The sequence below is a fragment of the Adelges cooleyi genome, unplaced genomic scaffold (assembly GCF_023614345.1).
Source record: "Adelges cooleyi isolate 19-005CV unplaced genomic scaffold, UGA_ACOO_1.1 ACOO_flye_CR_arks_rails_tigmint_CR_PRNA_38, whole genome shotgun sequence".
Classification (NCBI taxonomy): Eukaryota; Metazoa; Arthropoda; class Insecta; order Hemiptera; family Adelgidae; genus Adelges; species Adelges cooleyi.
The window spans coordinates 952,093-974,835 of NW_026096056.1; the positions used below are offsets into that span (position 1 = coordinate 952,093).

The following is a 22,743-nucleotide window of genomic DNA, read 5'->3' on the forward strand; positions in this document are numbered from 1 at the left end:
AAAAAAACATAATATGTTTAGTGTAGAAATATTTAAAATAATCTTCTTTATACACAGTCTTAAAAAAAAAAAAATTACAAAAAATTAAACGGAACATAACGTTAAGTTAAAAAAAAAAAATAAAACGATAATTATATTTTGTTAGTTACTTTTCAGAAAAAAAAAAAACTATCGTTTAAATTAAACAACTACTAGACTACGACGTTTACACATTTAATTTAAAGATATTAATTAAGAAAAATTATAATAATAATAATAGCAGCTGAGAGAGAGAGAGGTCTTGATTTGAACGGACGACGACGACAAAGGCATATAAAGCAGAAGTACATTGTGTGTATTGTAAAAAAAAAAAAACAAACAAACAAACAAGAACACTTACACCTGCGAACATTTGAAATCATAATTGATTATTTAGTATGTGGTTAACAACAAATAATAATTATGATGAAAAAGAAAATGGAAATATTAAAAAAAAAAAAAAAATTATAATACATAAGGTTTATATAATGTATGTATGTATGTATGTGTTAAGCATAAGAGTTAAAAAAAAAAATACTCAAATGATATTGGAAAAGAAATATTTGCTTACCTCCAATGAAGAACTGTTATTTTTATTTTCAGTACTGTTAATGGAAGTGTTTTTTGCGGTAGTTTCAGGCACTGGAAAAAAAAATCAATAAACAATCAATGATATTTTATACAATATACTTGACTTTTAAATTGAATAGTATTTTTATAGTCCGCTGTAAACTGATGTTCGACGCAAGCGTTTAAAAGATAACATAAAAAGACTCGAGGATTACTAGTGTATATTTTTTATTTTAAATTTCAAAAAAAAAACCACCCCTAATGAAGCAGTTTTGAAAAAAATGTTAATAAAAAGATACAGCACAGTGAAGTTGGAGAGTTCAGGAATTATTAACATTTGAATTGACTAAGCCCCACCCAAAACGAGCGAAATGAAGAAAAGTTTCTATTCCCATCCGCGATAGGGTTTATACTGTAAAGAATTAAACGATATTTTGTACATGAGTTGATCACAAACCATGCCTTCATTTTAAGATGAAACATTCGAGGGGGTTTTTTTCAATTTCAAAACTAAAGGGAAATTTTTTTATTTTTTACATTTTTGGCCCAATACAGTAGTATCTCTTTTGGGTACGATCTCTGATTTTTACATTTAATCAAACAAACATATCGTAGGTGGTCACAATAATAATAACGTCAACTCGGATTCCTACTTGGACGACAATAACTTGACAGCACATAATATTATACACACACTGGTAGAACGTTTCAACTATTTTCAATCTGCATTCACAATTTACCTTTGGTTTCGGTATTTGGTGTTGTCAATGATTTTTCTTGAAAAGCATGCAGCCTTTCGCGATATGTTTGAAGCTCTTTGCGCAGTTCTTCTTCTAGTTTACCGTGTTTTGTGGTCGATATCTGTGGAATAACCAAGCACATTATAAGTCTGACGATTGTACATACACAGTTTACAGTAAAAATTGTTTTTTTTTTTAAAGTTGTATTTTATAAGGTAGCATCATCGGTATAGCGTATTAGACACAACCTAAACGTCTACCTGGTACGTAATATATTATATTGAATCGTTTAAATATAAGCTGCTGTTTATCGTACAGAATTATTTAGTTTTTTGATTGACAAGAACTTTTACAATAATCACACACGGTCGTACGATGACTATTGTGCCACAATGAACCAAACAAATTTTTTAAGGTCAAACACCACCACCACAATTACAAGTCATTAACAACAACAGCCGTTTTCCGTACCAAAAGTTCGGTGATTTGAGAGTTCAACGAGTTGACGATCGGTTTGACTTTGGTAATGCGAGACAATTGCAAGGCGTACGCTTTGTAAAGGCTACAGTTTGACGTCAGGTTCGAAGTGCCCAAACTGGCGGCGATCGTGTCCACGTCGGTCATGTTCATGGATTCGTTCAGTACGGTGATGATTTCATTGCCTAGATAACATAACAGAAAAAAACCGAGTAATCATCACAGTCATTGCACACTGTGTTGGTTTTAAATTTCAATAAAGCAAATACCCTGAGACACGGCCGAGAGTAGTATTTTGTTAGGTTCGTCCGAGCTGTTTTGATCCGGATTGTCGTCACTATTCGAGTTGTTCACCAAAGGCACTTTGAGTATGTCGGCGACCAATTGTAAACGTTCGTGTAAAGCTTCTTCGATCACTTTATTGTTGCGTCGCAATTTTTCTAAACAAACGATAGTAGTATTATTATTATTATTGTTATGATTGGATCCTACTATTGAGAGCGGTATTATATTATGTGTTGAAACCCCACATTAACGCTACAGACCACAGTGACGGTGATTGTGACCTATTATACTTGACTAACTGTTGTACATACGTACCTAGGTGTGTAATGACTGGTTCGGCTTTGAGAACAGAGCTTTGTGATACCAACACTTCGGATGGTTCGATCAAAGGAGATTTTTGAGTTTTACTCAATACCGCCGGAGAACTGTTGTTGACAACAGCTACAGTGGGATTGCTACTATTGGTAGCTTCGGGTTTTGTTGTAAAGCCGTCTTCGTTGCCTAAAATGATAGTGATATTTGTTTGTTTTATATATTTTAAAAATACGTGTGCGATAAGATAAGGTAAAACATAGGTAGGTAGGTAGGTAGGGTGGTATTCTGTGTGTAGTAATATAGATAACTGCAATACCACAGATAATCTGTGGTAATACTACTCACCACCACCGCGTATGGAAGTGTTATTACAGCTGTTGTTACTCGTGTCCAATAATGATGTAGTAGATAACTGCGAGGTGTTTAAACTAGTGTTGTTGTTGTTGTTGTTGTTAGGAGGTTCTGCACAGTTTTCAGCGGTTAACCTGCACAAGTTCAATAGTCAATATTTACGGATATGGAATCGCTAAGGAATTATCGAAAAATACAGCCCGTTCCCGGTGTTACTTACGACTTTTTTTTGGCACTACTACTACCGCCCTGCTGCATAATGTCTTCGTAGTCACAAATGACATGATGAGGGCTTTGCTGTTGCGGTTCCGTTTTCCTCATTTTCCCTTCTCGCGCTTTGTACGCGTCGGTCGCTTCGGAAATATGACGAAACCAACTAAACAACAACAACAACAACACCAACACAACATTAGTACATTATATTATATTATATTTGTGTACTCCGATTGAGAATACACACACACAATTACAAAAAAATAATACAGTATGTGTACACTAACGTTTTTCGCTCGTTCGACGATGTAGTGACCAAATCATAAATCTGCGCACCGGCCTGTGAAGTGTTCACTAAGAACATGGCTTTTTTGTCTGCAAAATATACAAACGAAACGTTATTGTGTGTTTTATTTTATACGAAATATTCGTCTTGCACTTTTTTGTACTCAACTCACCACACACACACATAATATCTGAGAAACATTTATTTTTACACATTTTAATCTCTACACACGAGCAGTATATATATATATATATAATCTGTACCAAATTTGAATTAACAGTTCTTACAAAAATTTGTCTTATACAAAATTACAGCGGGTACATCGTTCGCGAACGGCGTTCAAAAATCGATCAATATCGAGTGTTTTGGCGCAGATTCAATGGTAGTCTTACCGGGTTGTTTTTTTTTTTTTTTGAGGTTACCACTGTTGTGGTATAGGTATGTGTGTGGTTACCTCCGCTCGGTATCGTCGCCACCACTCGTGTGATGGCGGCGCAAAATTTAAATACACCCGTGTTATCGTCTCGAGCAGAGAGCTCTTTTTTTCTAATAATCATCATAACGGGCCGCAAATGAATGAACGGATATCTCTATGAATAGACCCACATTGAACATATGGCAGTAGTCGTTTCAGCGGTCTCACGCGTGTGTGGCTGCACTGGTGCTCTTGGGGGGGGTGCGCACACGACGATAACGGTGCGGAGAAGATCAATGATACAGCATCTATATTGAGGCCACCGCGCATTCGCATTACAGGTGTTGGCGTACAGCTGTCGAGTGGACATACCGTTGAAAATAATTATTTGGCATCACTGTAATCAACGCTGCCGTCGCCGCACCAAACTCTTTTCTCCAACTGGATGTGTTCAGTCTAGCGCTTTACATCATAATATTATCTCGAAAAAACCAAATTGACCAAATGAATGAATTCAACAATAGTAGGTACCAATTGTTTGTATTGGTTTGCCCAACTTGTATGCCCCGGACGTTTAATCCTAATGTAGTGACCGCAGAGTGGTAACCATATAGGTTACCGGGGTTACCACAACAACCAGTAAAATCAATACGATTTCGCGCCAAAACATCACGCGATATGGTCGTTTTTTGAAGTTATTCCAAGTCGTACAACAATAATGATGTACCTAAATCATCGGTGGCAGTATCGGTTCTCGACCAGACTACGCGATCTACCTATTATTATGACAGTTTAGATGGAATATATGTTTTTTAAAAAAAAGACTCCAAGCTACTACCAGTGTGTAGGCGAAGACAAACGAGTTTTATTTTTTAGCCGCAGAAGAGCGGCGCGACAGAGCCCCGCCGTTTGTGAGCAAGTCTGTGGGCAGATTAAACTCAATCTTCATCGAGTACTACTACTACTACTGGTACGCGTACGCATAGGCAATGAATTGAAATAAAAAGAAACGAGTAATGCGTGTTTTTTTTTTAAAAGAGAGATTAAAATGTGTCGTTTAGTATAGTGTATTAGTAAGCGTTAATAATTAAACTTTATCCTAAGTTAGTAGCGTGTGTTAGCGTAGTGTGAGAGAGCAGTATAAAGAGTGTGTATAGACCAGTGTGTTTCACAAAGTTTTTGACGTACCGACAGCGTTGTGTCTAACTAAGGCGGTGGACAATTTTATGATCGGACTCAAAGTGGGCGTACGGTCTTGAAATCCGTAGTATTTCAACACGTACTTGTCGTCAACTTTGTTTAGCAAAATAATTAAATCCTCCAGCAGCAGTACGTGGAGCTCGATCATTTTCTGACGAGTCCCGCCGATTCGCAGCCAAAGGCCACCCTCGTGTATTAATTTATGTTTGGTAACATCCAAATTCTAAATTACAAACAAATATTAAATACACACGAGTACACGTACACGCACGTACATATACACGTATAATATATTATACCGTACTACAAGAATAGCTAAAAACACAACAAATATTTCATCGTAACAACAGAAGAACCCCACCCGAACACAAACCCATGTCGTTTTAGAAAAATTAATAATTGAATATTCGAGTAAACGTAATTCGCAATTCGGTTACCACAGGTTAAAACCAGTTGCCATCAGTTACCATCAGTTTGGTCGATCGACAAAAAAAGTTGAACACGACTACTGGAATCCGGTTTTGTTCACACATTTCACACTGATTCAATTAAAAAGAAAAAAAAATAGTTTCAATTTAATTCAGTTAAAATGACATTAAAAGTGCAGTTGTGCGTCAAGTTGTTGTAAATACAATTATCACTGTTTTGCAAAAGAAAAAAAAGAGAATTAAAAACAACGGACATTGAGAGTATATCTATCTATTGGGAGAGCTCAAGGCACCTAGCCAAAGAGGAACTAACTAGCATTACAGGATAAAGAAATACATAGAAACCGTTTGAGAATGTCTCAAGTGTGACGCTATAAGTTCCAAGAGTTCTTTAGCGCGTTCACACACGCGTTCACAGACCACTTAACTTTTTTAATTCAACACTTACAATACAGGGCGATTCAAAAAAAAAAAATGAACCGCGATTCCATTATGAAATATTATTTTGTAAATGTACGAATCAGAGAATGAGGGAGAGTGGCTGTTTGAAAGATTCGGTTTCTAGGCAAACTGATTAGGCAACCATCCGAGACTTAGAAACCTAATTTGTGTTAAATTAAAAAAATTAGAGCCCCAAGTGGTGTGAACGCTGTGTGACGATGCTAAAGAACTCTTAGAAAATCATAGCATCATCACACTTTAGACATTCTTAAACGGTTTCCATATCCTTTTTTGTTTATCCTCTAACGATAGTTGCTTACGGTAATAATTGTACGTACAACTGACTGTACGCACAACTGCTGCTGCTTTCGATGCCATTTTAATTGAATTAAACTGTTTTTGTTTTTTTTTTCAATTGAATCCGTGTGTCTACTGGAAATGTGTGAACAAAACCGGATTCGAGTCATCGTATTCTCTACTTTCTAGTCGATCCGACCGAGTCCCCCCGAATCCCCAGTTGCGGTTATCGGGTAACCACCGAATTGCTGCCGCGCCGAAATACGTTTACTTGAATATTCAATTATTATTATTTTTTTTTTTTATAATATACAACAAGATTTGCATAGGGATTCTCTGCGCTATGACACCTTGCACACCTTGTATTCATAACTCAGAAGATGGTCGACTTTTTCAAACGGCGAGGCGTCCAATTTTTTCTGTATGCCGGACAAACGTAGTTCGTCTTCGGCTTCGCGCACCGCTTGATTGACGTGGTTCAAAATGATTTTACTTCTCTCGAACGCCCGCTTGATGTTTGCCAATTCCTCTTGGTCGTCGTTGGTGCACTTCACCAAGCTCTCGAACAGCAAAGGATATTTCGTTAACCTACAAGTAAGTAGCACACAGAATTAACAATTATGCACAATTATTGTTTTGTCTTAAACATATGTACAATTTGTACACAACATATTAGGCGGCGCTCAGAAGCCAAACTGATTAACTGGATAAAATGACAACATTTTCACAACAGACGGCCAGTTTAAGTTATTTGAAACAACAACAATGTATATGTGTAAGTACAATTGCCAATGTACTTGGCGCACTCTAGTGGTGAAAAATTCAAAAAATTCAAACATTTATTTATCTTGGCCACTGTTGATCGGTTTGGTATCTGAGCGCCGCCACACTTGTATAAAACAACATATTTTGTATAGACACAATTATTTTGGTATTATTCGTTGTATACCTGATCATGCCCGTGGGCAAAATGTCCTTGAGTTGTAAACGTTTGCACACGGGATTGCCTTCGGCTTCGGTTAGAAATTTATTGAGTTTCGGGTCCTTCTTGCGGCTCTCCTTGAGAAACTCCAGCGCGATTTGCTGCCGTGCACAAAACGTGGCCGCAGCTTTTTGAAAAGTTTCACCGGCCAGTCCATCAAACTGTGTGTGCAAGCGCAATTGTTTTGGAATAATATTATACAGCATTGTGAATGTCTTGATAAAATATACCACACACACACACACACAACTAATAATAATCGATTGACTCTTACCGTGTTCAACAGGACGTGTCCAATGTTTTGTACGACTTGGTTGTCTTTTCGCACGGCTTTCATCATGGTACTGAATTGCGAATGGAGCTCGTACATTTGTTCGAGGTTGGCAAACAACAGTTGAAGTTGTTCGTGCGGTAACACTTGCGATTCTCTCATGGGCCGATGGAAAACATGCTCCAAGACTTTCAGTCCTGGTACAAGAGGAGAACATGATGGAATATTCGTTTTTAAACTATAAAATACATATGTGTACCGAAACGATACTTAAAACGACTAAAAATTCTATATCAATATTGATTTTATCTACGGTCACACCGAATCAACGTTACAGTAGCGACACACTAATGTCGGACCAAGTAAACATAACCCGTACACTCACCTCGAATGTGAGATCTTTCGGTGTGGTAAAGCTCGTTAATGACTTCTTGGCGTTTCTTCTCTTTGGGCGACAACTTCTCCAATATTTCCGGCGTTACGTTGCTGGCCCAGTCGGGCAGGTCCAATTCGTGGTCCGAATCGCTGTACAAACACGACGTAATCTCTCCGCCGGGACCGATACCCTCCAGGGATGTACTGCGGCTATCCAAACTTCTGAAATCAATAAAATAATTATATATTTGTTAAAAAACCTAACTAGTAGTGAATAGCGGTTTTGTGTTTCATGTCGAGATGCACACAGCAGCAGCAGCACTTACTTTGTGGATAAATTTGAATTTGAAGAACTCTCCGAACGGGCAAATGAAAATTGCAATTCCGATTCAACGTCGCTAAATATGGAAAAAATAACATAATAATATGTAAGTTACGGGCACCACTTCACATCAAGTCGGTAATGTTATAATATAGTTTCTAATGTTGAACAATAATAAAAGTAAATAATATTATATTACAATTTGTTTTCCAAGCTAACCTTTTGTACTTGGAAGGCAGATTAGGATCACTCGTTTTTCTTCTTTCTCGAATTTGTCGCTGTGTGAAAATAAATGTATTATCGTTAACGCTACTAGGTACTACTGCTCTGACTACACAAGACAATGTTATTATTGAAAACTTGCAATTTTGTTTTCACAATAAATGGGTCGTTATTAATAATAATAACCTACTATTAATAAGTAGGTGGGTGTTGTTCTCATACTATAAACTTAGACACATTTTTACGACCAATATATTGTAGAATAACGAGTTTTTGCGTTAAAACATATATTCGACATACCTTCTGATGAATACGTTCTTTGTAACTTTCCGACCGATTAATCGAAATGGTAGAAGGTTTTGTTTTCGGACAATGCGATCTGTGTGTGTGTGTGTGTGAAATCATAAAAATAAACATTATTATCTCAGATGTCTTTACACAAAAACAGCTATCGAGCACACATATAAATTTAACGACTACTCACATGTCGTCGACAACACTCGTATCTCCTTTGTCAGACTTGAAACTATCGTCGGTTTTAATCAAGAAGCTACTTCCACTTAAACTTGTTCTATCTGTAACAATATAAAGCATAATCGTTCAAATTAAGCCGTTTTATCCATTACAAGCACTGTATTGGAAAAATAATTTCTAACTAGTAGTGTTGCGATACAACAATTTGTTTAGCGTAAAATATTAAATTGCATCGTAATACAACCATTGTCAATGTAAATATTGTCTCGAGACATTCAACAAAGGATCGATTCAATTTTCCTATCAAACAAAAGCCTTTGTTTAAATCCATCAGTTTAACGATAAAACACATAACTCGATTCAGTCGTCTACTTTCAAGTATCACAATGTTACTTTTGACCCCATAAACATTCAATCACTCCCTTAAATATTTTACTCTTTCTCCATTTAAAGTTTAGGAATATGTTGTGTCCTATAGAGGTTAATTGATTATTCTATCGATTAGAGGTTATTGATTATTCTTAACAACAATTTCAAGTCAATGCCCTTAACAGCTGTGTTTACTTATGATATTCATGTTTCACGAAAACCTTACCAGAGTCTTTTTCGGGAAGAGCGCCGACTACGTCTCCAGCATCTTCCGTTTGCCGTTTAGATTTCTCGACTGGAAAAAAATTATAACCACACACAATTTATATGTGATCCTAAATGATAATGAAATTTATAATGTGTATATACTTACTTTGGACGAAATTTGTTAGAGTCGGTTTTCGTCTGGCTTCGCGTTCGGGTCTTATTTTGTCCATAAGCTTACTTATGCGATCGTTGGCCTTTTCTTTCTTCATTATAGGGCCGGGGCAGTTTTCGTCCAATTGTTTTACACAATTTCGATGAAGATTTAAAATGCAATCTGTAAAATATGTATGAAAAAAAAAAAACAAATACAATCAAAACCATATAATATATATTATTAAAGCCGGATATTATTATATACTTGTGCACTGATAGCCTTGCGGTCCGATTCCCCAAATGATCAACTGACAATGGTTGCAATAAGTCACCGTGAAGTACTGATGGGCCACGAAATGATGTCCCTTGGAAGTGAACTATAGGAAAAAATCATTTTTTTAGAATTACAAAAAAATATGTATACATGTAGAAAATCATAAGAAACAACGCCGTGAAACACCACGCTGTACCTTTCTACATTTTCCGATCAATTTGGCTTTTAAGGATTTTTCTTTGGAAACAAAAGTGGGGCATCGTTCCAAAAACGAGCTGAATTGCGCTCCACGAAGGCCAAACATTTTCGACATGACGGTAGCGAGTGCAGCGGCCATTGTAAATCTTCTATCGTCGACACTGTCTTTTTCCATGTCTTCGCTGTTGAATAGTGAAAAAAAAAAAACAAAAAATAATAAACCGTCTATAACACACCACAATTAAACACAGTAATTTCTGTAAAAAAAAAAAAAAACAATTACATAAACGGCTCCATGTTGGGAACGAGAATCATTTCGATTATTTTCAGTTCTTTCACTTTATCGTTGTCGCTATCGTCTAGCTGAGAATCGGGCGGTCCGAACAATGTACCGAGTCCGGCCGTTCTCCTGTGGCGAAAATCACACAGTTGTTCGTTCAGTTCTTCTTTGGCTTTTGTACGTGCTTTCCAAAATACCTTTGTGTAAGAGAGTTTATCGTGAAAAAGGAAAAACAATAATAAAATAAAAATTAACGTTGGACTTTTTTTTAACGCTTTCAAGATTATAATAATAACGGAGTGTTACTTTTCTTAGGATTTCTTCACGGTCTGATTGTTTTTGTAGTATATCGTCAATTTCACGCACCATGTACTCTTCGATATTTGTCAGTCTCAACGGCTATAAAATATTTAAAAACATTATTACACTTGTTAGATGTGAATATAGATGGGGTGGTAGAGGAAGTTGTATTGTAACCACAGATATATATATTACAACTGGATAACCGACTTCTAATATCAAACAGTAATCATTCGGGTAAATGGCTCACTTTTCTTATCAAAGGCCCCCACCACTTGTTTACATATTTCTAGTCGATAAAATTGAAAATAATGTATCGGCAAACTTGGAAATCAGAAAGTGACAATTTATTGTTAAAATTAATTTAATTAAAACTAATACAAAACAGTGACAGCGAGCGGCGTTGTTCAACTCTTTTCGTAAGTAATAATTTAAACGTTACTACAACTACAAATTAGATTACACACCTAACGTTTAGTTGACGTCTTATTTAAAATAGCTAATCCTAAGCTAAAGGATTAAATTGGGAGATAAACCTCTAAAAATGATCATTTCACCCAAAATGATTTTAAAACCATCGATGGAAGTAGAAATCATATTTTATTGAAAAAAGGATGCCGTTCCTACATTTTTATTGAAAAAAAAAACTGAAAATATTAATGTCAGCATTATGACACAGAAATTACATTAAATGAAAATCCTACAACACATCCACATGTGCTGCGGATAATAATTTACAGGTAGACGATTCAGAGATGTTAGAAAATCATATAGATATTGCTTGAAGACTGACATAAAAACGTCTAAAGATTTTGTGGTAGAACTTAAAAATAAAGGATTGATCGAAAATGATCCATGCGATGTTCTTGTGAAAATTAATTTCAAGGCATTCAACTTGAAATTTAAAAAAACAAACTGGCTGATCAAAAAAGAAAACTTATTATATATATAAATATATCTTTATATTATATACAGTTCTTCTGTCCGTGTGTAAGTATTCAAACTCCTCCTTAACCGGTCGATTATGGAAAACATTAAATATTGCTTGACTAATAGTGAAATATTACATGAGAAATTTGCAAAAATATTTTTATCAAAAAAAAAAACTTTTTGTTACAAAAATATATTTGTCTACATTTTTTGAACATTTAAAATTTTCAAATTTTCATTATAAATTAAAAAAATCTGCTTTGTTTATAATTTAGACCTCCGTTATTTATTACATTTATTCAATCAATACACATATAGGTACATTAGAATCATGTACATTCTAATAATTTTACTTTTTTTTACAACCACATTTATAGTACAAAATATTTTCTTTACCATCTTTACAACTAGAATTAACATTATTCAAGCAGTTTTCATTGGTTTACACAATTTTAAAGTTGATAAGTAATTTTTTATTGAGATGATTTTACTTTGTAAAATGTCTGTATCTGATGTAAAAATACATGAAATTATGAAGCATAGACACAAATTGTACACACAAAATCCCCCCCCCCCCAAAAAAAAAATGTCTACTTATTCTTATGATAAGCAATAGTTACTTTTTTTTAAAACCGATTTTGCATGAAAACAAAAATAAATAATGTTGTATAGTTTTAGAGTTTAAATTACTAGTAACTGGAAAATAACACCGTAGTTTCTGAAGAACAACGAGCTAAATTCAAAATGACTTTTTTTTTTTTACTAAAAAATTGCACGTAAAAAAGTGTTTTAATGTAATATTTGTAACAACAAACAATAATTTTCAATAACGTTTAAATTTGTGTATTGTTTCTATGTTTTTTAATTAACAAATTTTTTCTATTTTAACGTTAGTGGTTTTTAATTTTTTTACACTTATACATAACTTGTATTAATTTTTCTATATTTTAATTACCAATTTTTTTATGTTAGTTGTTTCAATTTGTATTATTAATCGTTAAATAATAAATTTAAATGTTTCTCGTTGGAATTGATATTCAAGTCGAAAACTTTGGTCCGTAACGTACACGAGCAAAACTTTTATGAGTTTTGTGCATGAAAAACCGAAAATATTATTACAGTAGGTCATAAATTACTGAACTAATAGAAAAGAGAATGACTTGACTGAATTTAAGAATTCTTAAAGTTAATTTCTACTATGATCTTTCATTATCGTTAATCATAATGTAAACAATATGGGCTCTTTGATAAGAAAAGTCGGCCATTCAGCCGGCTTCAACATAAATTCTTCTCAGTAGTCGGCTATATCGTCTAGTTGTAATATTATATTATGTATTTGTGATTGTGAAACTCACCGCATATGGCACGAGAAAACTGGAATGGATTTCATAAGCCCATTTTTTCATTTCTTTGGCATTGCCCTCTTTGTACAGGTTTGTAACTAAATAGAATAGCTGTAAATGTAGAAAAAAAACCGCAGCAAATTTAGGCGAAAAGTTCATTTTTTTTTTTTTTTTTACTACAACTAATGAATTTGTGAACGTTAAAAACGTTGTCAACACTAACCAAAGACGACGGATCGCTATTCGATATGACATAGTTTAAAAATACTGCTAGGTGTGCGTTATGTTCGACCAGTCTTGTGAAACTTTTGAAGGGCCCGTGTTCTTCCAAATGACTCTGGACAAAAGATTAGGCAGCGCAATAAGTAAAAAAAAAAACAGATTTCATCAAAAAAAGTGTAGACCGTTTATGAAAATATCAAGTGTTGATGTGATTTGTACACACACAACGACTTACAGACTCTTGATCAGAAACATCATCGTCCTCCATCGATATTATCGGCGTCTGTGCTGGTTTCGTATCGTTAGAATCGACCGCATCGGCCAAGCATTGATCACCTTGTTTGTTCTACGCGAACAAAAACCAAACAATACACATTAGAGTTTATTACATAATTTAATAATTGTTTATTGATGCAGTAGTTGTACACTACCGTGTCTACCAATTTATCAGACGGCGACGCGACGTCAACGGTTCGATTGGGCGAATTTCGACGTGGCGGCGAAACCACATCCCAGGCCAGTCCACCTTTCGAATGTTTTACCAAATGTAAATCATTGAAGGACTCGGACAAGGTTAATTTTTTGCTGCCTACAAAAAAAAAAAAAAAAAACAATTAACACCACCGAAATTATAATATATTATGTTGTACAATATATAAATTTTTTTTTTTTTTTTGTTACGATATCAACAATGCGATTCTACGATACTGACCGGTAGGTTTCCCTTCGCCGAGTTGATCCGGATTAGACTTTGTGCGTTGATGACACAAAGACAAATTAGGCGAGTCCTGAAAACAACAACATTACCAACGTAAAAAACTTAACTCGAGATGTCAATGTAAAAGACATCAATAATTGAAAAACAAATCAGAATTGAACAAGAATATTGCAAATAACAAGAAAAATGCGACTACTAGACTACGCATAAAAGCTTCATATTGTACAACAATATTAGGTAATAGTAATATAGAATGTTTCATTAATATATCTACATAGAAAATTACTTTTTTTTTTTTTTACAGACTAAACAGATTATCAAAGGCTTGGTAAATAAATTTTAATATTATAGTAGACTAAGTAGTAGACAAATTTACAATGTTCATGCAATATAAATTATCTAATTTTTTTCTCGCAACTAGTAATAATCAAACTAAATAATATGGTACAATGCTAATAATATACAATTTGTGTTACTACCAAACAGGGAATGGATTTTTTTTTTAAAAATAATGTTTTGGATTATCATACAGTATAACGCAACAGGGGTTTTTTTTTTGTATGTTTCAAAAATACAGTAAAACACATACGTATTGTTTTTTAACTATCATAAATTATAATTATTTAACGGATCAACAACAATACGGGTAGGTAGGTAGGTAGGTTTACTTCTTAATTTAGGTAATTCTTAATTTTCTTGTTCAATAGCAATAATAATATATAGTTAACTTTTTTTTTTATCGTATTGGCGTTTTCAATTTGTTTCGACAATTTAAACCACTATAGGATCGGCTTAAATTGTTATCGACAAATGGTAACGCGTACTTACAGTTTCGTTATTGTTAACACCGGTGCTATTTGAAATATTCGACTGCTTGTCGCTACTAATCGGAGGGGCCGTTGGATTTCTGGGAGGTAGTGGTGGTGGGTTTCTCGGTGGTAGTGGAGGAGGCTGTATTGCAGCAGACGGTTGTGCAACAATATTACAAAGCTGTCAACATAATAAATAAAGATGCATACGAACGTGTTACATAAAAAAATGATGAAAAAAAATACAAAAAAGGAATTGTTTGGTGGCGTGGAAAAAAAAAGGAAAAGGACCAACAGTCGCCAAACTCTTTTGACAGAGTTTGGATACGAGCAATGAAAAGTAGTAATAGGAATAATCTGTGGTAAATTAGTAGTGTAGAAAAACTGTAAAAATAATAATTAATTGCAATTTGAATAGTAATAATAAACAAACAGGTGGTACCATTATAAAATATCATACATTCAACATGCTAGTGTAATGTTTGAAATGTTTTAAAATTTATTAAATCGACGTCGTGCTTGAATTTCAGAAAAAGCGTAACATAACTGTTGAAATATTTACATATATGTCTTAAAACGAAGACGATTTTTTAAAAAAGACAAAAACAGTATATTGTCATTATCAATATAATAACAACTGACAGCGACGATAAAATTTTAAGTGGAAAAAACTGAATCTTTTAAGTTTTCAATTATTTCATTACAACGAGGTTTCGTTAGAAAGGTTTTCATTTGTTTAGTTGTGTACAATAGCAATAATAACAATTATAGAAAAGAAAATGCTTTTGGCCGTACATAAATTGATAAAATGCTCGTCGAGCCAATATAATAAATCAATACATATAATAATTTAGAAAACAAAAAGCAGTAATTCAATACTCTTGGACGGTAAAGCGTTCCCCTCAAATAGACACCACAACAAAGATGAATAATGTTTTAAACATAATATACAGAAGAAAAAAAAAATGTTAAATAATGATTAACTCAATAATAAGACACATAACAACACACACACAACAGAACCATAACAAAATATACACCAGCACTGTTTTATGAAACTCTACACTAAATTACTGTACTAATTGAATCTAAACTGGAATTCTACTTGTATAGTAAAAAAAAAAAGAAGTGAAATATTAAAAAAAAAAAAAAAGACCAAGAAAGTAACATCATCAATGCCCCGTTTAATATATACATATAAACAAAACTATACCCATTTCTCATCATGCATGTATTTTTATATAATTTTTGACATATTGTAGTTTTTTTTTTTTTTTTAATTTTTGTCATAATATAAAAAAGTGAGTTAAAATTTTTCAACAAATTTACACTACCGGTATTTCGTTAAACGAATGCAATTGATCTTGCAACGTTTTTACACGACGTTCGGCGCCCGACAATTCCCGTATCAGTTTGTAGTTATCCCCACCGGCTACGTCTGGCGTTCTCTGCAGTTCTTTTTTCAATGCTTCCACGTACCTCTGTTCTTTTTCTAACATAAGCCGGAATGTCTGCCAACGTTCTAGCTCGACATGTCTCATTTGTTCGACCTTGAAAATTCAAGTTTACACTGTAATGCCTGTACGGGCTTTTTGTTTGTTATGCGTATCATATTATATAATTTTCTACTTTTTTAAAAATTTTATTTCCTGACCAGAGGGGCGGCAATGGTAAACGGCAAAACCACTGAAATACGCGGTGGTCTACTCTGCGGGCAAGTGTGGTTTTAAAAAACTACTCGGCAAGTGCGTATAGCTCCTCGTCAATGACTAAGGTAATACTAATATTTATCGCCATTACGATTTACGAACTACTACAACTAACCATATTATGTTTAATTCATGCATTAATATAGTTTTTGTTTTAAAAAAATATTTTAACAATTGTTATAACAAAATATATTTTAATTTATTATCGAGATCCCTCAAAATAATATGCCTTTAAAAAAAATATTTTAAAGAAATGAATCTTTAAAAAAAAAAAAAAAATTTAATTCCCAATAATGGTGTGTGGTGGGGTTGTAGGATAATACCGATATTAGTAATTAGTTAGGTTACAATCACAGGCGACCTAAAATGTTACGCGAGACAAATATAATATAGTTTTTATTTGAAAAATCTTTTGGTAACATGCGCGATACACAATCGTGTCTATGCAATAACATATAATGGGTACAAAAAAAAAAAAACAAAAAAACAAATAGGTAAATATTCAATGTTAGTAGTGTAATGATTCACATTTTTAATTTTATCGACAAGCGCAAGTTATAATTTGAAATTTAGGCCTGCGACGACATTAATAATTATTATACTTGTAAAGAAATATAAAAAAAAAACGTGTCGTCAAACTCATAAATAACATATAAAATAAAAAATAAAAAACGCAGATACCATAACACAAGTTTTTTCTATACATACATGTGTGTATATAAATATTAAATATATATACATGAAGAGTATTTTTTTTTTTAAATAAAAATGTATACATACATCAACGGGCTGGGGTCCTGTTATTCTATCACGAGCGGGAGCTGAATGATGATGATGCAAGGGCCTAGACGGTGTTACGGTGGGACTTGGCGTTACTGAGGAGGCGACCGTGCCGGAATTCATCGCTTGCAAAGGTAACGGGGGAAGTGTTAGGTTAGGATTTGGCGGAGGATTTATTATGAACAAAGGTTTCTTTTGAACCGTTAATTCCACTTGGGTAGAAGCTGTAAAAAGCGGAGAACATAAATATAGGTATCGTCAATCAATTGGTGTGCGGTGTACACAGCAGCAGACATTTTTTTTTAGGAATGGTCAAACTCACATTTTATAAGCTCAACGACTTCGGTGTGCGTCGAGTGCGTAACGTTAATACCGTTGACTTTGATGATTTTATCGCCGCTATGTAAACCCGCTTTTTCCGCGGCACCGCTCAGTTTTACCGACTGCACAAACACTGGATTGTCACCGGACACTTTCATGCCATACCCCCTTTCATCTTTGACCACTAACACCGTTAACGTAATCGTGGACGACAAAGTCGCAGAGGCGGTGTCCAGACACTCGGCAACGGAAGGTTGTGATAAGTGTTCAGCTGATCTAGATATGGGAAAAATAAGATTGCGCACTGTACTTTTGCGTTCACAAATATTATTACCGTAAATTTAATTTCACATTAAAAATGTATTACGCCCTTTGAAACAAAAAAAAAAAAAACTACCTATAGTTTGCGTATGAGCAAAATAATAATACAACTATATTGTAACTTACTTAATTAACCTACACCTATTTAATAAAGTTTTTATGTTTAACCATAATGATGTCACAGGTCGAGTGAATAAATAAATTAAAACAAAACTATCGAGATCTTTTTGAGAAAACACGAACCTTCTAAATATTGTGTCGTTCACACACGGGGGAGGGGGATAGGGTTTATACCTACGATTTGCGATCGAGAATATTTTTGGACCAATCTGTTTAGGATTCAATTTAATATTAAAAATTTGTATCGCATTGTTTTTTTGTTTACCGTTAATGTTATTATATTTTGTGTTAGTCTCGAGTTGATTTTTTTTCTTATTAGTATTTATATGTAGTAAAATGCACAAAAAAAAACAATCAAAAAACAAAAACAATAATACAATTTAAATACAAAATAACTAGATTTCAGAGGTGGTAAAATCTGTGGTGTGGAAAATTTGCGGATACAAATCGTGTGCAATTTCAAAAAATCAAACAACGCACATGCAACAAAAAAAAAAAATCGGTAATCGACAAACAATATTATATGTACCTACTGAAATAACGAGAAAAAAAAAATATGGTTATAAAATAAGATAAGTCGGTGGTGAGGGGCAGCTCTACACAACAACAACAAAATTAGTCAACAGCGTATTTTGTCGAGAGAAGAAAAAATATAGAGTTTTAATAATAATCAGTCAATTAAATGGAAAAAATATATATATTATGGACCACTGACTAATTATTATTGTAGATACGATTTAAAATTGTATATATCAATTTTATATTAATTATATAAATATTTTGTTTATATATTGCAATAACTATCTAAAAAAAAAACCAACAAAAAACATTTCTTTGGTTATTTCAACATAACTGATAGTTTTGGGGGTTTTTTTTTTTTGAGAAAGAAAACCTAGTAATTTTCAAGTGAAATACATTAAAACCGTATTACACGTGGTGTTAATAACTGTTTAAAAATCGTACAAATGGCGATCATGTCCATACTGTGTGCATTTAAAAATGACCTGTGTTGACAAAAAAACAAGTTAGACATTCATTGTGTAAATTATCGTTCGGCTACAGTATACAATTAATTATTTGTTTAGTCACGACCGAGTTAATGTAGCACAAGTTTAAATGGTAAATATTATAAATGTTAAATTTTTCGGTAATACCCGCTAAAAGTATATTATATTAATATTGTATATCGTTAAAATAATAATATTTCCTATACCTATAATAATAATAATAATGTTTAACAAAATAATAATATCAATAAGTGACACGATATTTAAGTAAACTCTTAACTGTATTTTTGAAATGATTATTGTCAAAACGTTAGTATTTAATAATAATTAATAATATTTTGTTTGTATAAAATGTAAAAAACAATGTTCGACATTAGGTTATGGACTGAACCACAAAGTCTATAAAGACCGTAATCAACATTTTTCAATCCAAAAACCAAAATGTTATATAATATGGTGTAATCGTAAAATATTGTAAATAAAATCAAATATAAGCGTAGGTATTTAACTAATAATAATCATAATCAGGCATAAATTCTACAAAAATAATTATTTCACAAACAAACAGTAATATGAAATGTGCAGATTCGAGTGTACACATGCATTTCGTACATACAACGACGGTAATCGTACACAGTTCCCGGCAGAGGATGATGTTAATGTCAAATAATTAACGTTTCAAAATCGTACAAAACCATTCGGATGGATTTGGAATTGGATGCACATACATTAATTGCATTAACGGAAAAAGTCAAAAGGAACGAGAAGAACATTGCGGCACTTTTACACATGAAACGCCATATGATCGATGAATCAACGCAAACCGACTATGAATTCATAAAATTTGTGTAGTCATATTCGTGTTATAGGCGCAAATGAAATTCAAGGCCAGTTTAAATCTACGTTCGACTCAATTTGAATAATGAAATTCCTAGGATTAGCACTTAAAGCATAGTACCTATAATAATACAATATACACTGTACCAACCTATTAGAATTTTTTTATGGCCAATAAAAATGGGTGTTTTAAAAATATTTAAAAACGATTGAAACCTTCTAAAAAAAAAAAAAAAAACCACAAATCGTGTAGCGTTCAAATTGATAACAATTTATTTTTTTATGCTTATCACAATATTAAAACGTATTGGAAAGGTGTACAGCTATACTCATCTGTAGGATTTTTCACAAAATAAGTCATTGTTTCCCCCACACAACATTGAAAGTGTGTCAAACGTGTGTTCATGTTGTAAAAATTAAAATAATAGTGAAAACACGACGTTGACGTGTTGTACGAATACATTTTAAAATGTCAATGTATTGTATTTTTGTACAACATTTGTGAATACAGTTTTTTTTTTTTTTACAAATTTTTCATGATATGAATCTGATCTTGAAACCGTTTTGTGTGCACAGCAGCTGGCAATGAACAATAATGGTGTGTAGGCAGATCGCAATCATTATGAAAGTCATCACACAGTGCCTACTACTGCTGCCTACGCTAGTGCCGTTACGCTTTAGAGGTATCGACTGTGGGTCGGTCAGGACGATTTATCGTCGGTAATATCCTATCGTTGGATATTGAAAAACGAGCGGAGTGATCGGATTTCTACAAACTGGCCACATTTATGGAAAAAAACGAATCAAATTGGCCAATCAACGATGACCTTGAACAAGGGAACCGGGCACGACGTTGCCGGACCAACATTGGACCGACGAGGAAGCACGGGAAGTGGGCAACGTGTACGTATACGGTCGCAACAAACACACACACATACACTGCCTAGGACCTAGGCAACGTTAACAATATCAAATACTATCGTGTCGTACGACTGGGTCGGGCAAAAGGTACCTTTCTTTATGCGTATCTGCAGCCGTACTTTCCATGGCGCCGGCAGTTTACGATGCACTCTTGACACCAAGAGCTACGACTGATGACACCCGGTGCATGTTGTCTACATGTCGGTTGTCTTCTCATTAGTGTGTTCGCAGAGCGGACGTCTGGCGAACGGCTCTATTTACACACACACACACACACTTTTTTATTATTATTTATCCCGTCATTCGGCGGCGGCCAGCCCGGACACACCACTGTTGCTGCGTCTCGTGTTGTTGTTGTTGTTGTTGTGTCGCTGTCGTTTCTCACCGCACGAGTGTTATCGCGTTCGGGGCACGACGGTGGTTTTATAATGTTATTTCAGTTTCGTTACGCGCCGAACGGTGGTCAACAATGTTTCGCACGCGAATGCGGCGGTGTACGCAACTGTGTGTGTGTGTGAATGCGTATGTAGTGCGCGCGACGCATAAAACGCACTGGGCATGAAAAAAAAAAAACGACGAACGAGGACCGGAACGGCGGCGGCGGCGGCGGCGGCCGTGGCGGCAGCACCGATGATAGTATAATATATATATGAAAAAAAAATCAAGTAACGGAGCAGCAGAGGATAAAGAACCGTAGAAATATATCGAAAAAAACAAGAAACGTAAACAACGATAATAAAACTAAAAAAAACCTCACACGCACACACACACACACACGGTACACTTGTAAATATTCGCGTTAACAAAAATAATAATAATGTAATCAACAAGTAAACTCCACCACCATTGGCGGCCGCGGTGGTGGTGGTGGTGGTGGACGGTGGTGGTTGTGGTGCTCCGTGTGAGAATATCAAAAAAAAAAAAAATCACTTTATTATCACTGACAATGTAATCATATTATATTTATATATATTATTATTATTATTATTGTATATAGCTGCTGGGCTTCTGCGGCTGTTTTGGACCCGGACGGCGCGCATACGCTGGGGATGGAACGTGCCCAAACGCGGCGGACGACGGTGAGGCCAAACCGTTACCCCCACCACGGCGGTTCGTCATCGGCCGCCGCCGCCGCCGTATGGCCGTGTGTACTCACCGCCTCCCCCCCCTCTTCCTCAATCGGCTACGGCGGGGCGCGGTGGAATCGACGAAGAGCGGGGGAGGGGGGGGGTCGTGTACGCCGCCGCCGTCGGTCACCAAACCAACGGCTCTCCGCCAAAACCTAGATAATAATAAAAATATAATATATACATCCGATTTCACCGACGTTTGTTAAGAATATATTTTAACTTATTGTCGATTATATATATTTTAACAATAAATTAATGAAAATTGGGTTTCATCGAGAAGTGCTGGCACGTTGTTTAAAACGTTTGTCGAGTTAAACCAGCCGAAATCGGCTTGTTAAATTGCCATATGTCAGAATATTCTACATTACTAATGTTGAGATTTTTTTTAATTGTAATAATATTATCACTTATCAGTTATCACATTTCCAAGTGATAACCAACGAAATCGAGGTAACCGCTTTGGTATCCCAACTGACCGTTTGTTAACAGCTAAACAAATAGAATTTAATAATAATAGGTAATAAGTAATAACGTAGTATTGAAACTTAACGAATTTGACCAGATGTTAGATTTGAATGAATCGTTAACTAACATTATGTTAAGAGTGTGTTTAATAATAGTTGATGGAACCGGCCGATTGTGTTATATTATAATATATAATAATATGGCCAATGACAGTGTACAACGGAATTATGCTAGAAGAACTCAAGAAAAAAAACAGCGTGCAAGTATTTGGCTATTTATATATATATATATATATATTTTGTATTTTGACAATGAAAAACATGACGTCTTAAACGCATAGGTGCAATTTTAATGGAAAAAAAAAATCGAGGGTGCTTAAGCTGTGTCTTTTCCACGTATTTAAATTTAACTAATTTGAAATTTGTATCTTTAAAGAGACCTCTATTAAGATAAAAAACAATAAAACAATTTTAAATAGTATATTAGTATGATTTACGTAGAACAGACATTATTCTTTAACATTTTTATAAGCAGAGGTATACATTTATACGGCATATTCTAAGCATGAAAAACAAGTGGCATAATCGAAGGATTTATTTTTTTTATCAAATTAAGCAAAATGGCGGCTTCTGTAAGTTTATGTATGC

General features: G+C 34.3%; 1 protein-coding gene across 5 annotated transcripts; it reads right to left on the bottom strand.

The window, feature by feature from the left end:
- Positions 1-108: 108 nt before the first annotated feature.
- Positions 109-21,453, bottom strand: LOC126841269 (rho guanine nucleotide exchange factor 12-like). Of its 5 annotated transcripts, none has more exons than XM_050577619.1 (34): positions 20,593-21,453; positions 17,297-17,571; positions 16,975-17,198; positions 15,820-16,035; positions 14,505-14,666; positions 13,671-13,746; positions 13,399-13,547; positions 13,194-13,304; positions 12,960-13,073; positions 12,749-12,847; positions 10,470-10,562; positions 10,167-10,360; positions 9,882-10,065; positions 9,677-9,788; positions 9,425-9,592; positions 9,278-9,346; positions 8,693-8,783; positions 8,509-8,587; positions 8,206-8,264; positions 7,991-8,062; positions 7,675-7,886; positions 7,293-7,486; positions 6,986-7,179; positions 6,396-6,624; positions 4,859-5,093; positions 3,257-3,344; positions 2,977-3,132; positions 2,751-2,890; positions 2,406-2,591; positions 2,075-2,245; positions 1,800-1,990; positions 1,329-1,449; positions 590-660; positions 109-381 (listed from the first exon to the last, which is right to left on the bottom strand). In XM_050577619.1, exons 1-34 carry the CDS (start codon positions 20,625-20,627, stop codon positions 376-378), a joined length of 4,776 nt encoding a protein of 1,591 aa, XP_050433576.1. In that variant the 5' UTR covers positions 20,628-21,453; the 3' UTR covers positions 109-375. The 5 variants fall into 5 exon arrangements, with proteins under 5 accessions (XP_050433576.1, XP_050433575.1, XP_050433578.1 ...); XM_050577618.1 differs by having other exon boundaries at positions 13,390-13,547; XM_050577621.1 differs by lacking the exon at positions 14,505-14,666 and having other exon boundaries at positions 13,390-13,547.
- Between the last annotated feature and the right edge of the window lie 1,290 nt (positions 21,454-22,743).

Coding starts and splice junctions, on each gene's coding strand:
- LOC126841269 (XM_050577618.1), bottom strand. CDS start 20,627: ATGGAAAGTACGGCTGCAGATACGCATAAAGAAAG. Junction 8,265..8,508: donor AAGAACGTATTCATCAGAAG/GTATGTCGAATA, acceptor ATTTTCACACAG/CGACAAATTCGAGAAAGAAG. Junction 7,180..7,292: donor GACACGTCCTGTTGAACACG/GTAAGAGTCAAT, acceptor TTGCACACACAG/TTTGATGGACTGGCCGGTGA.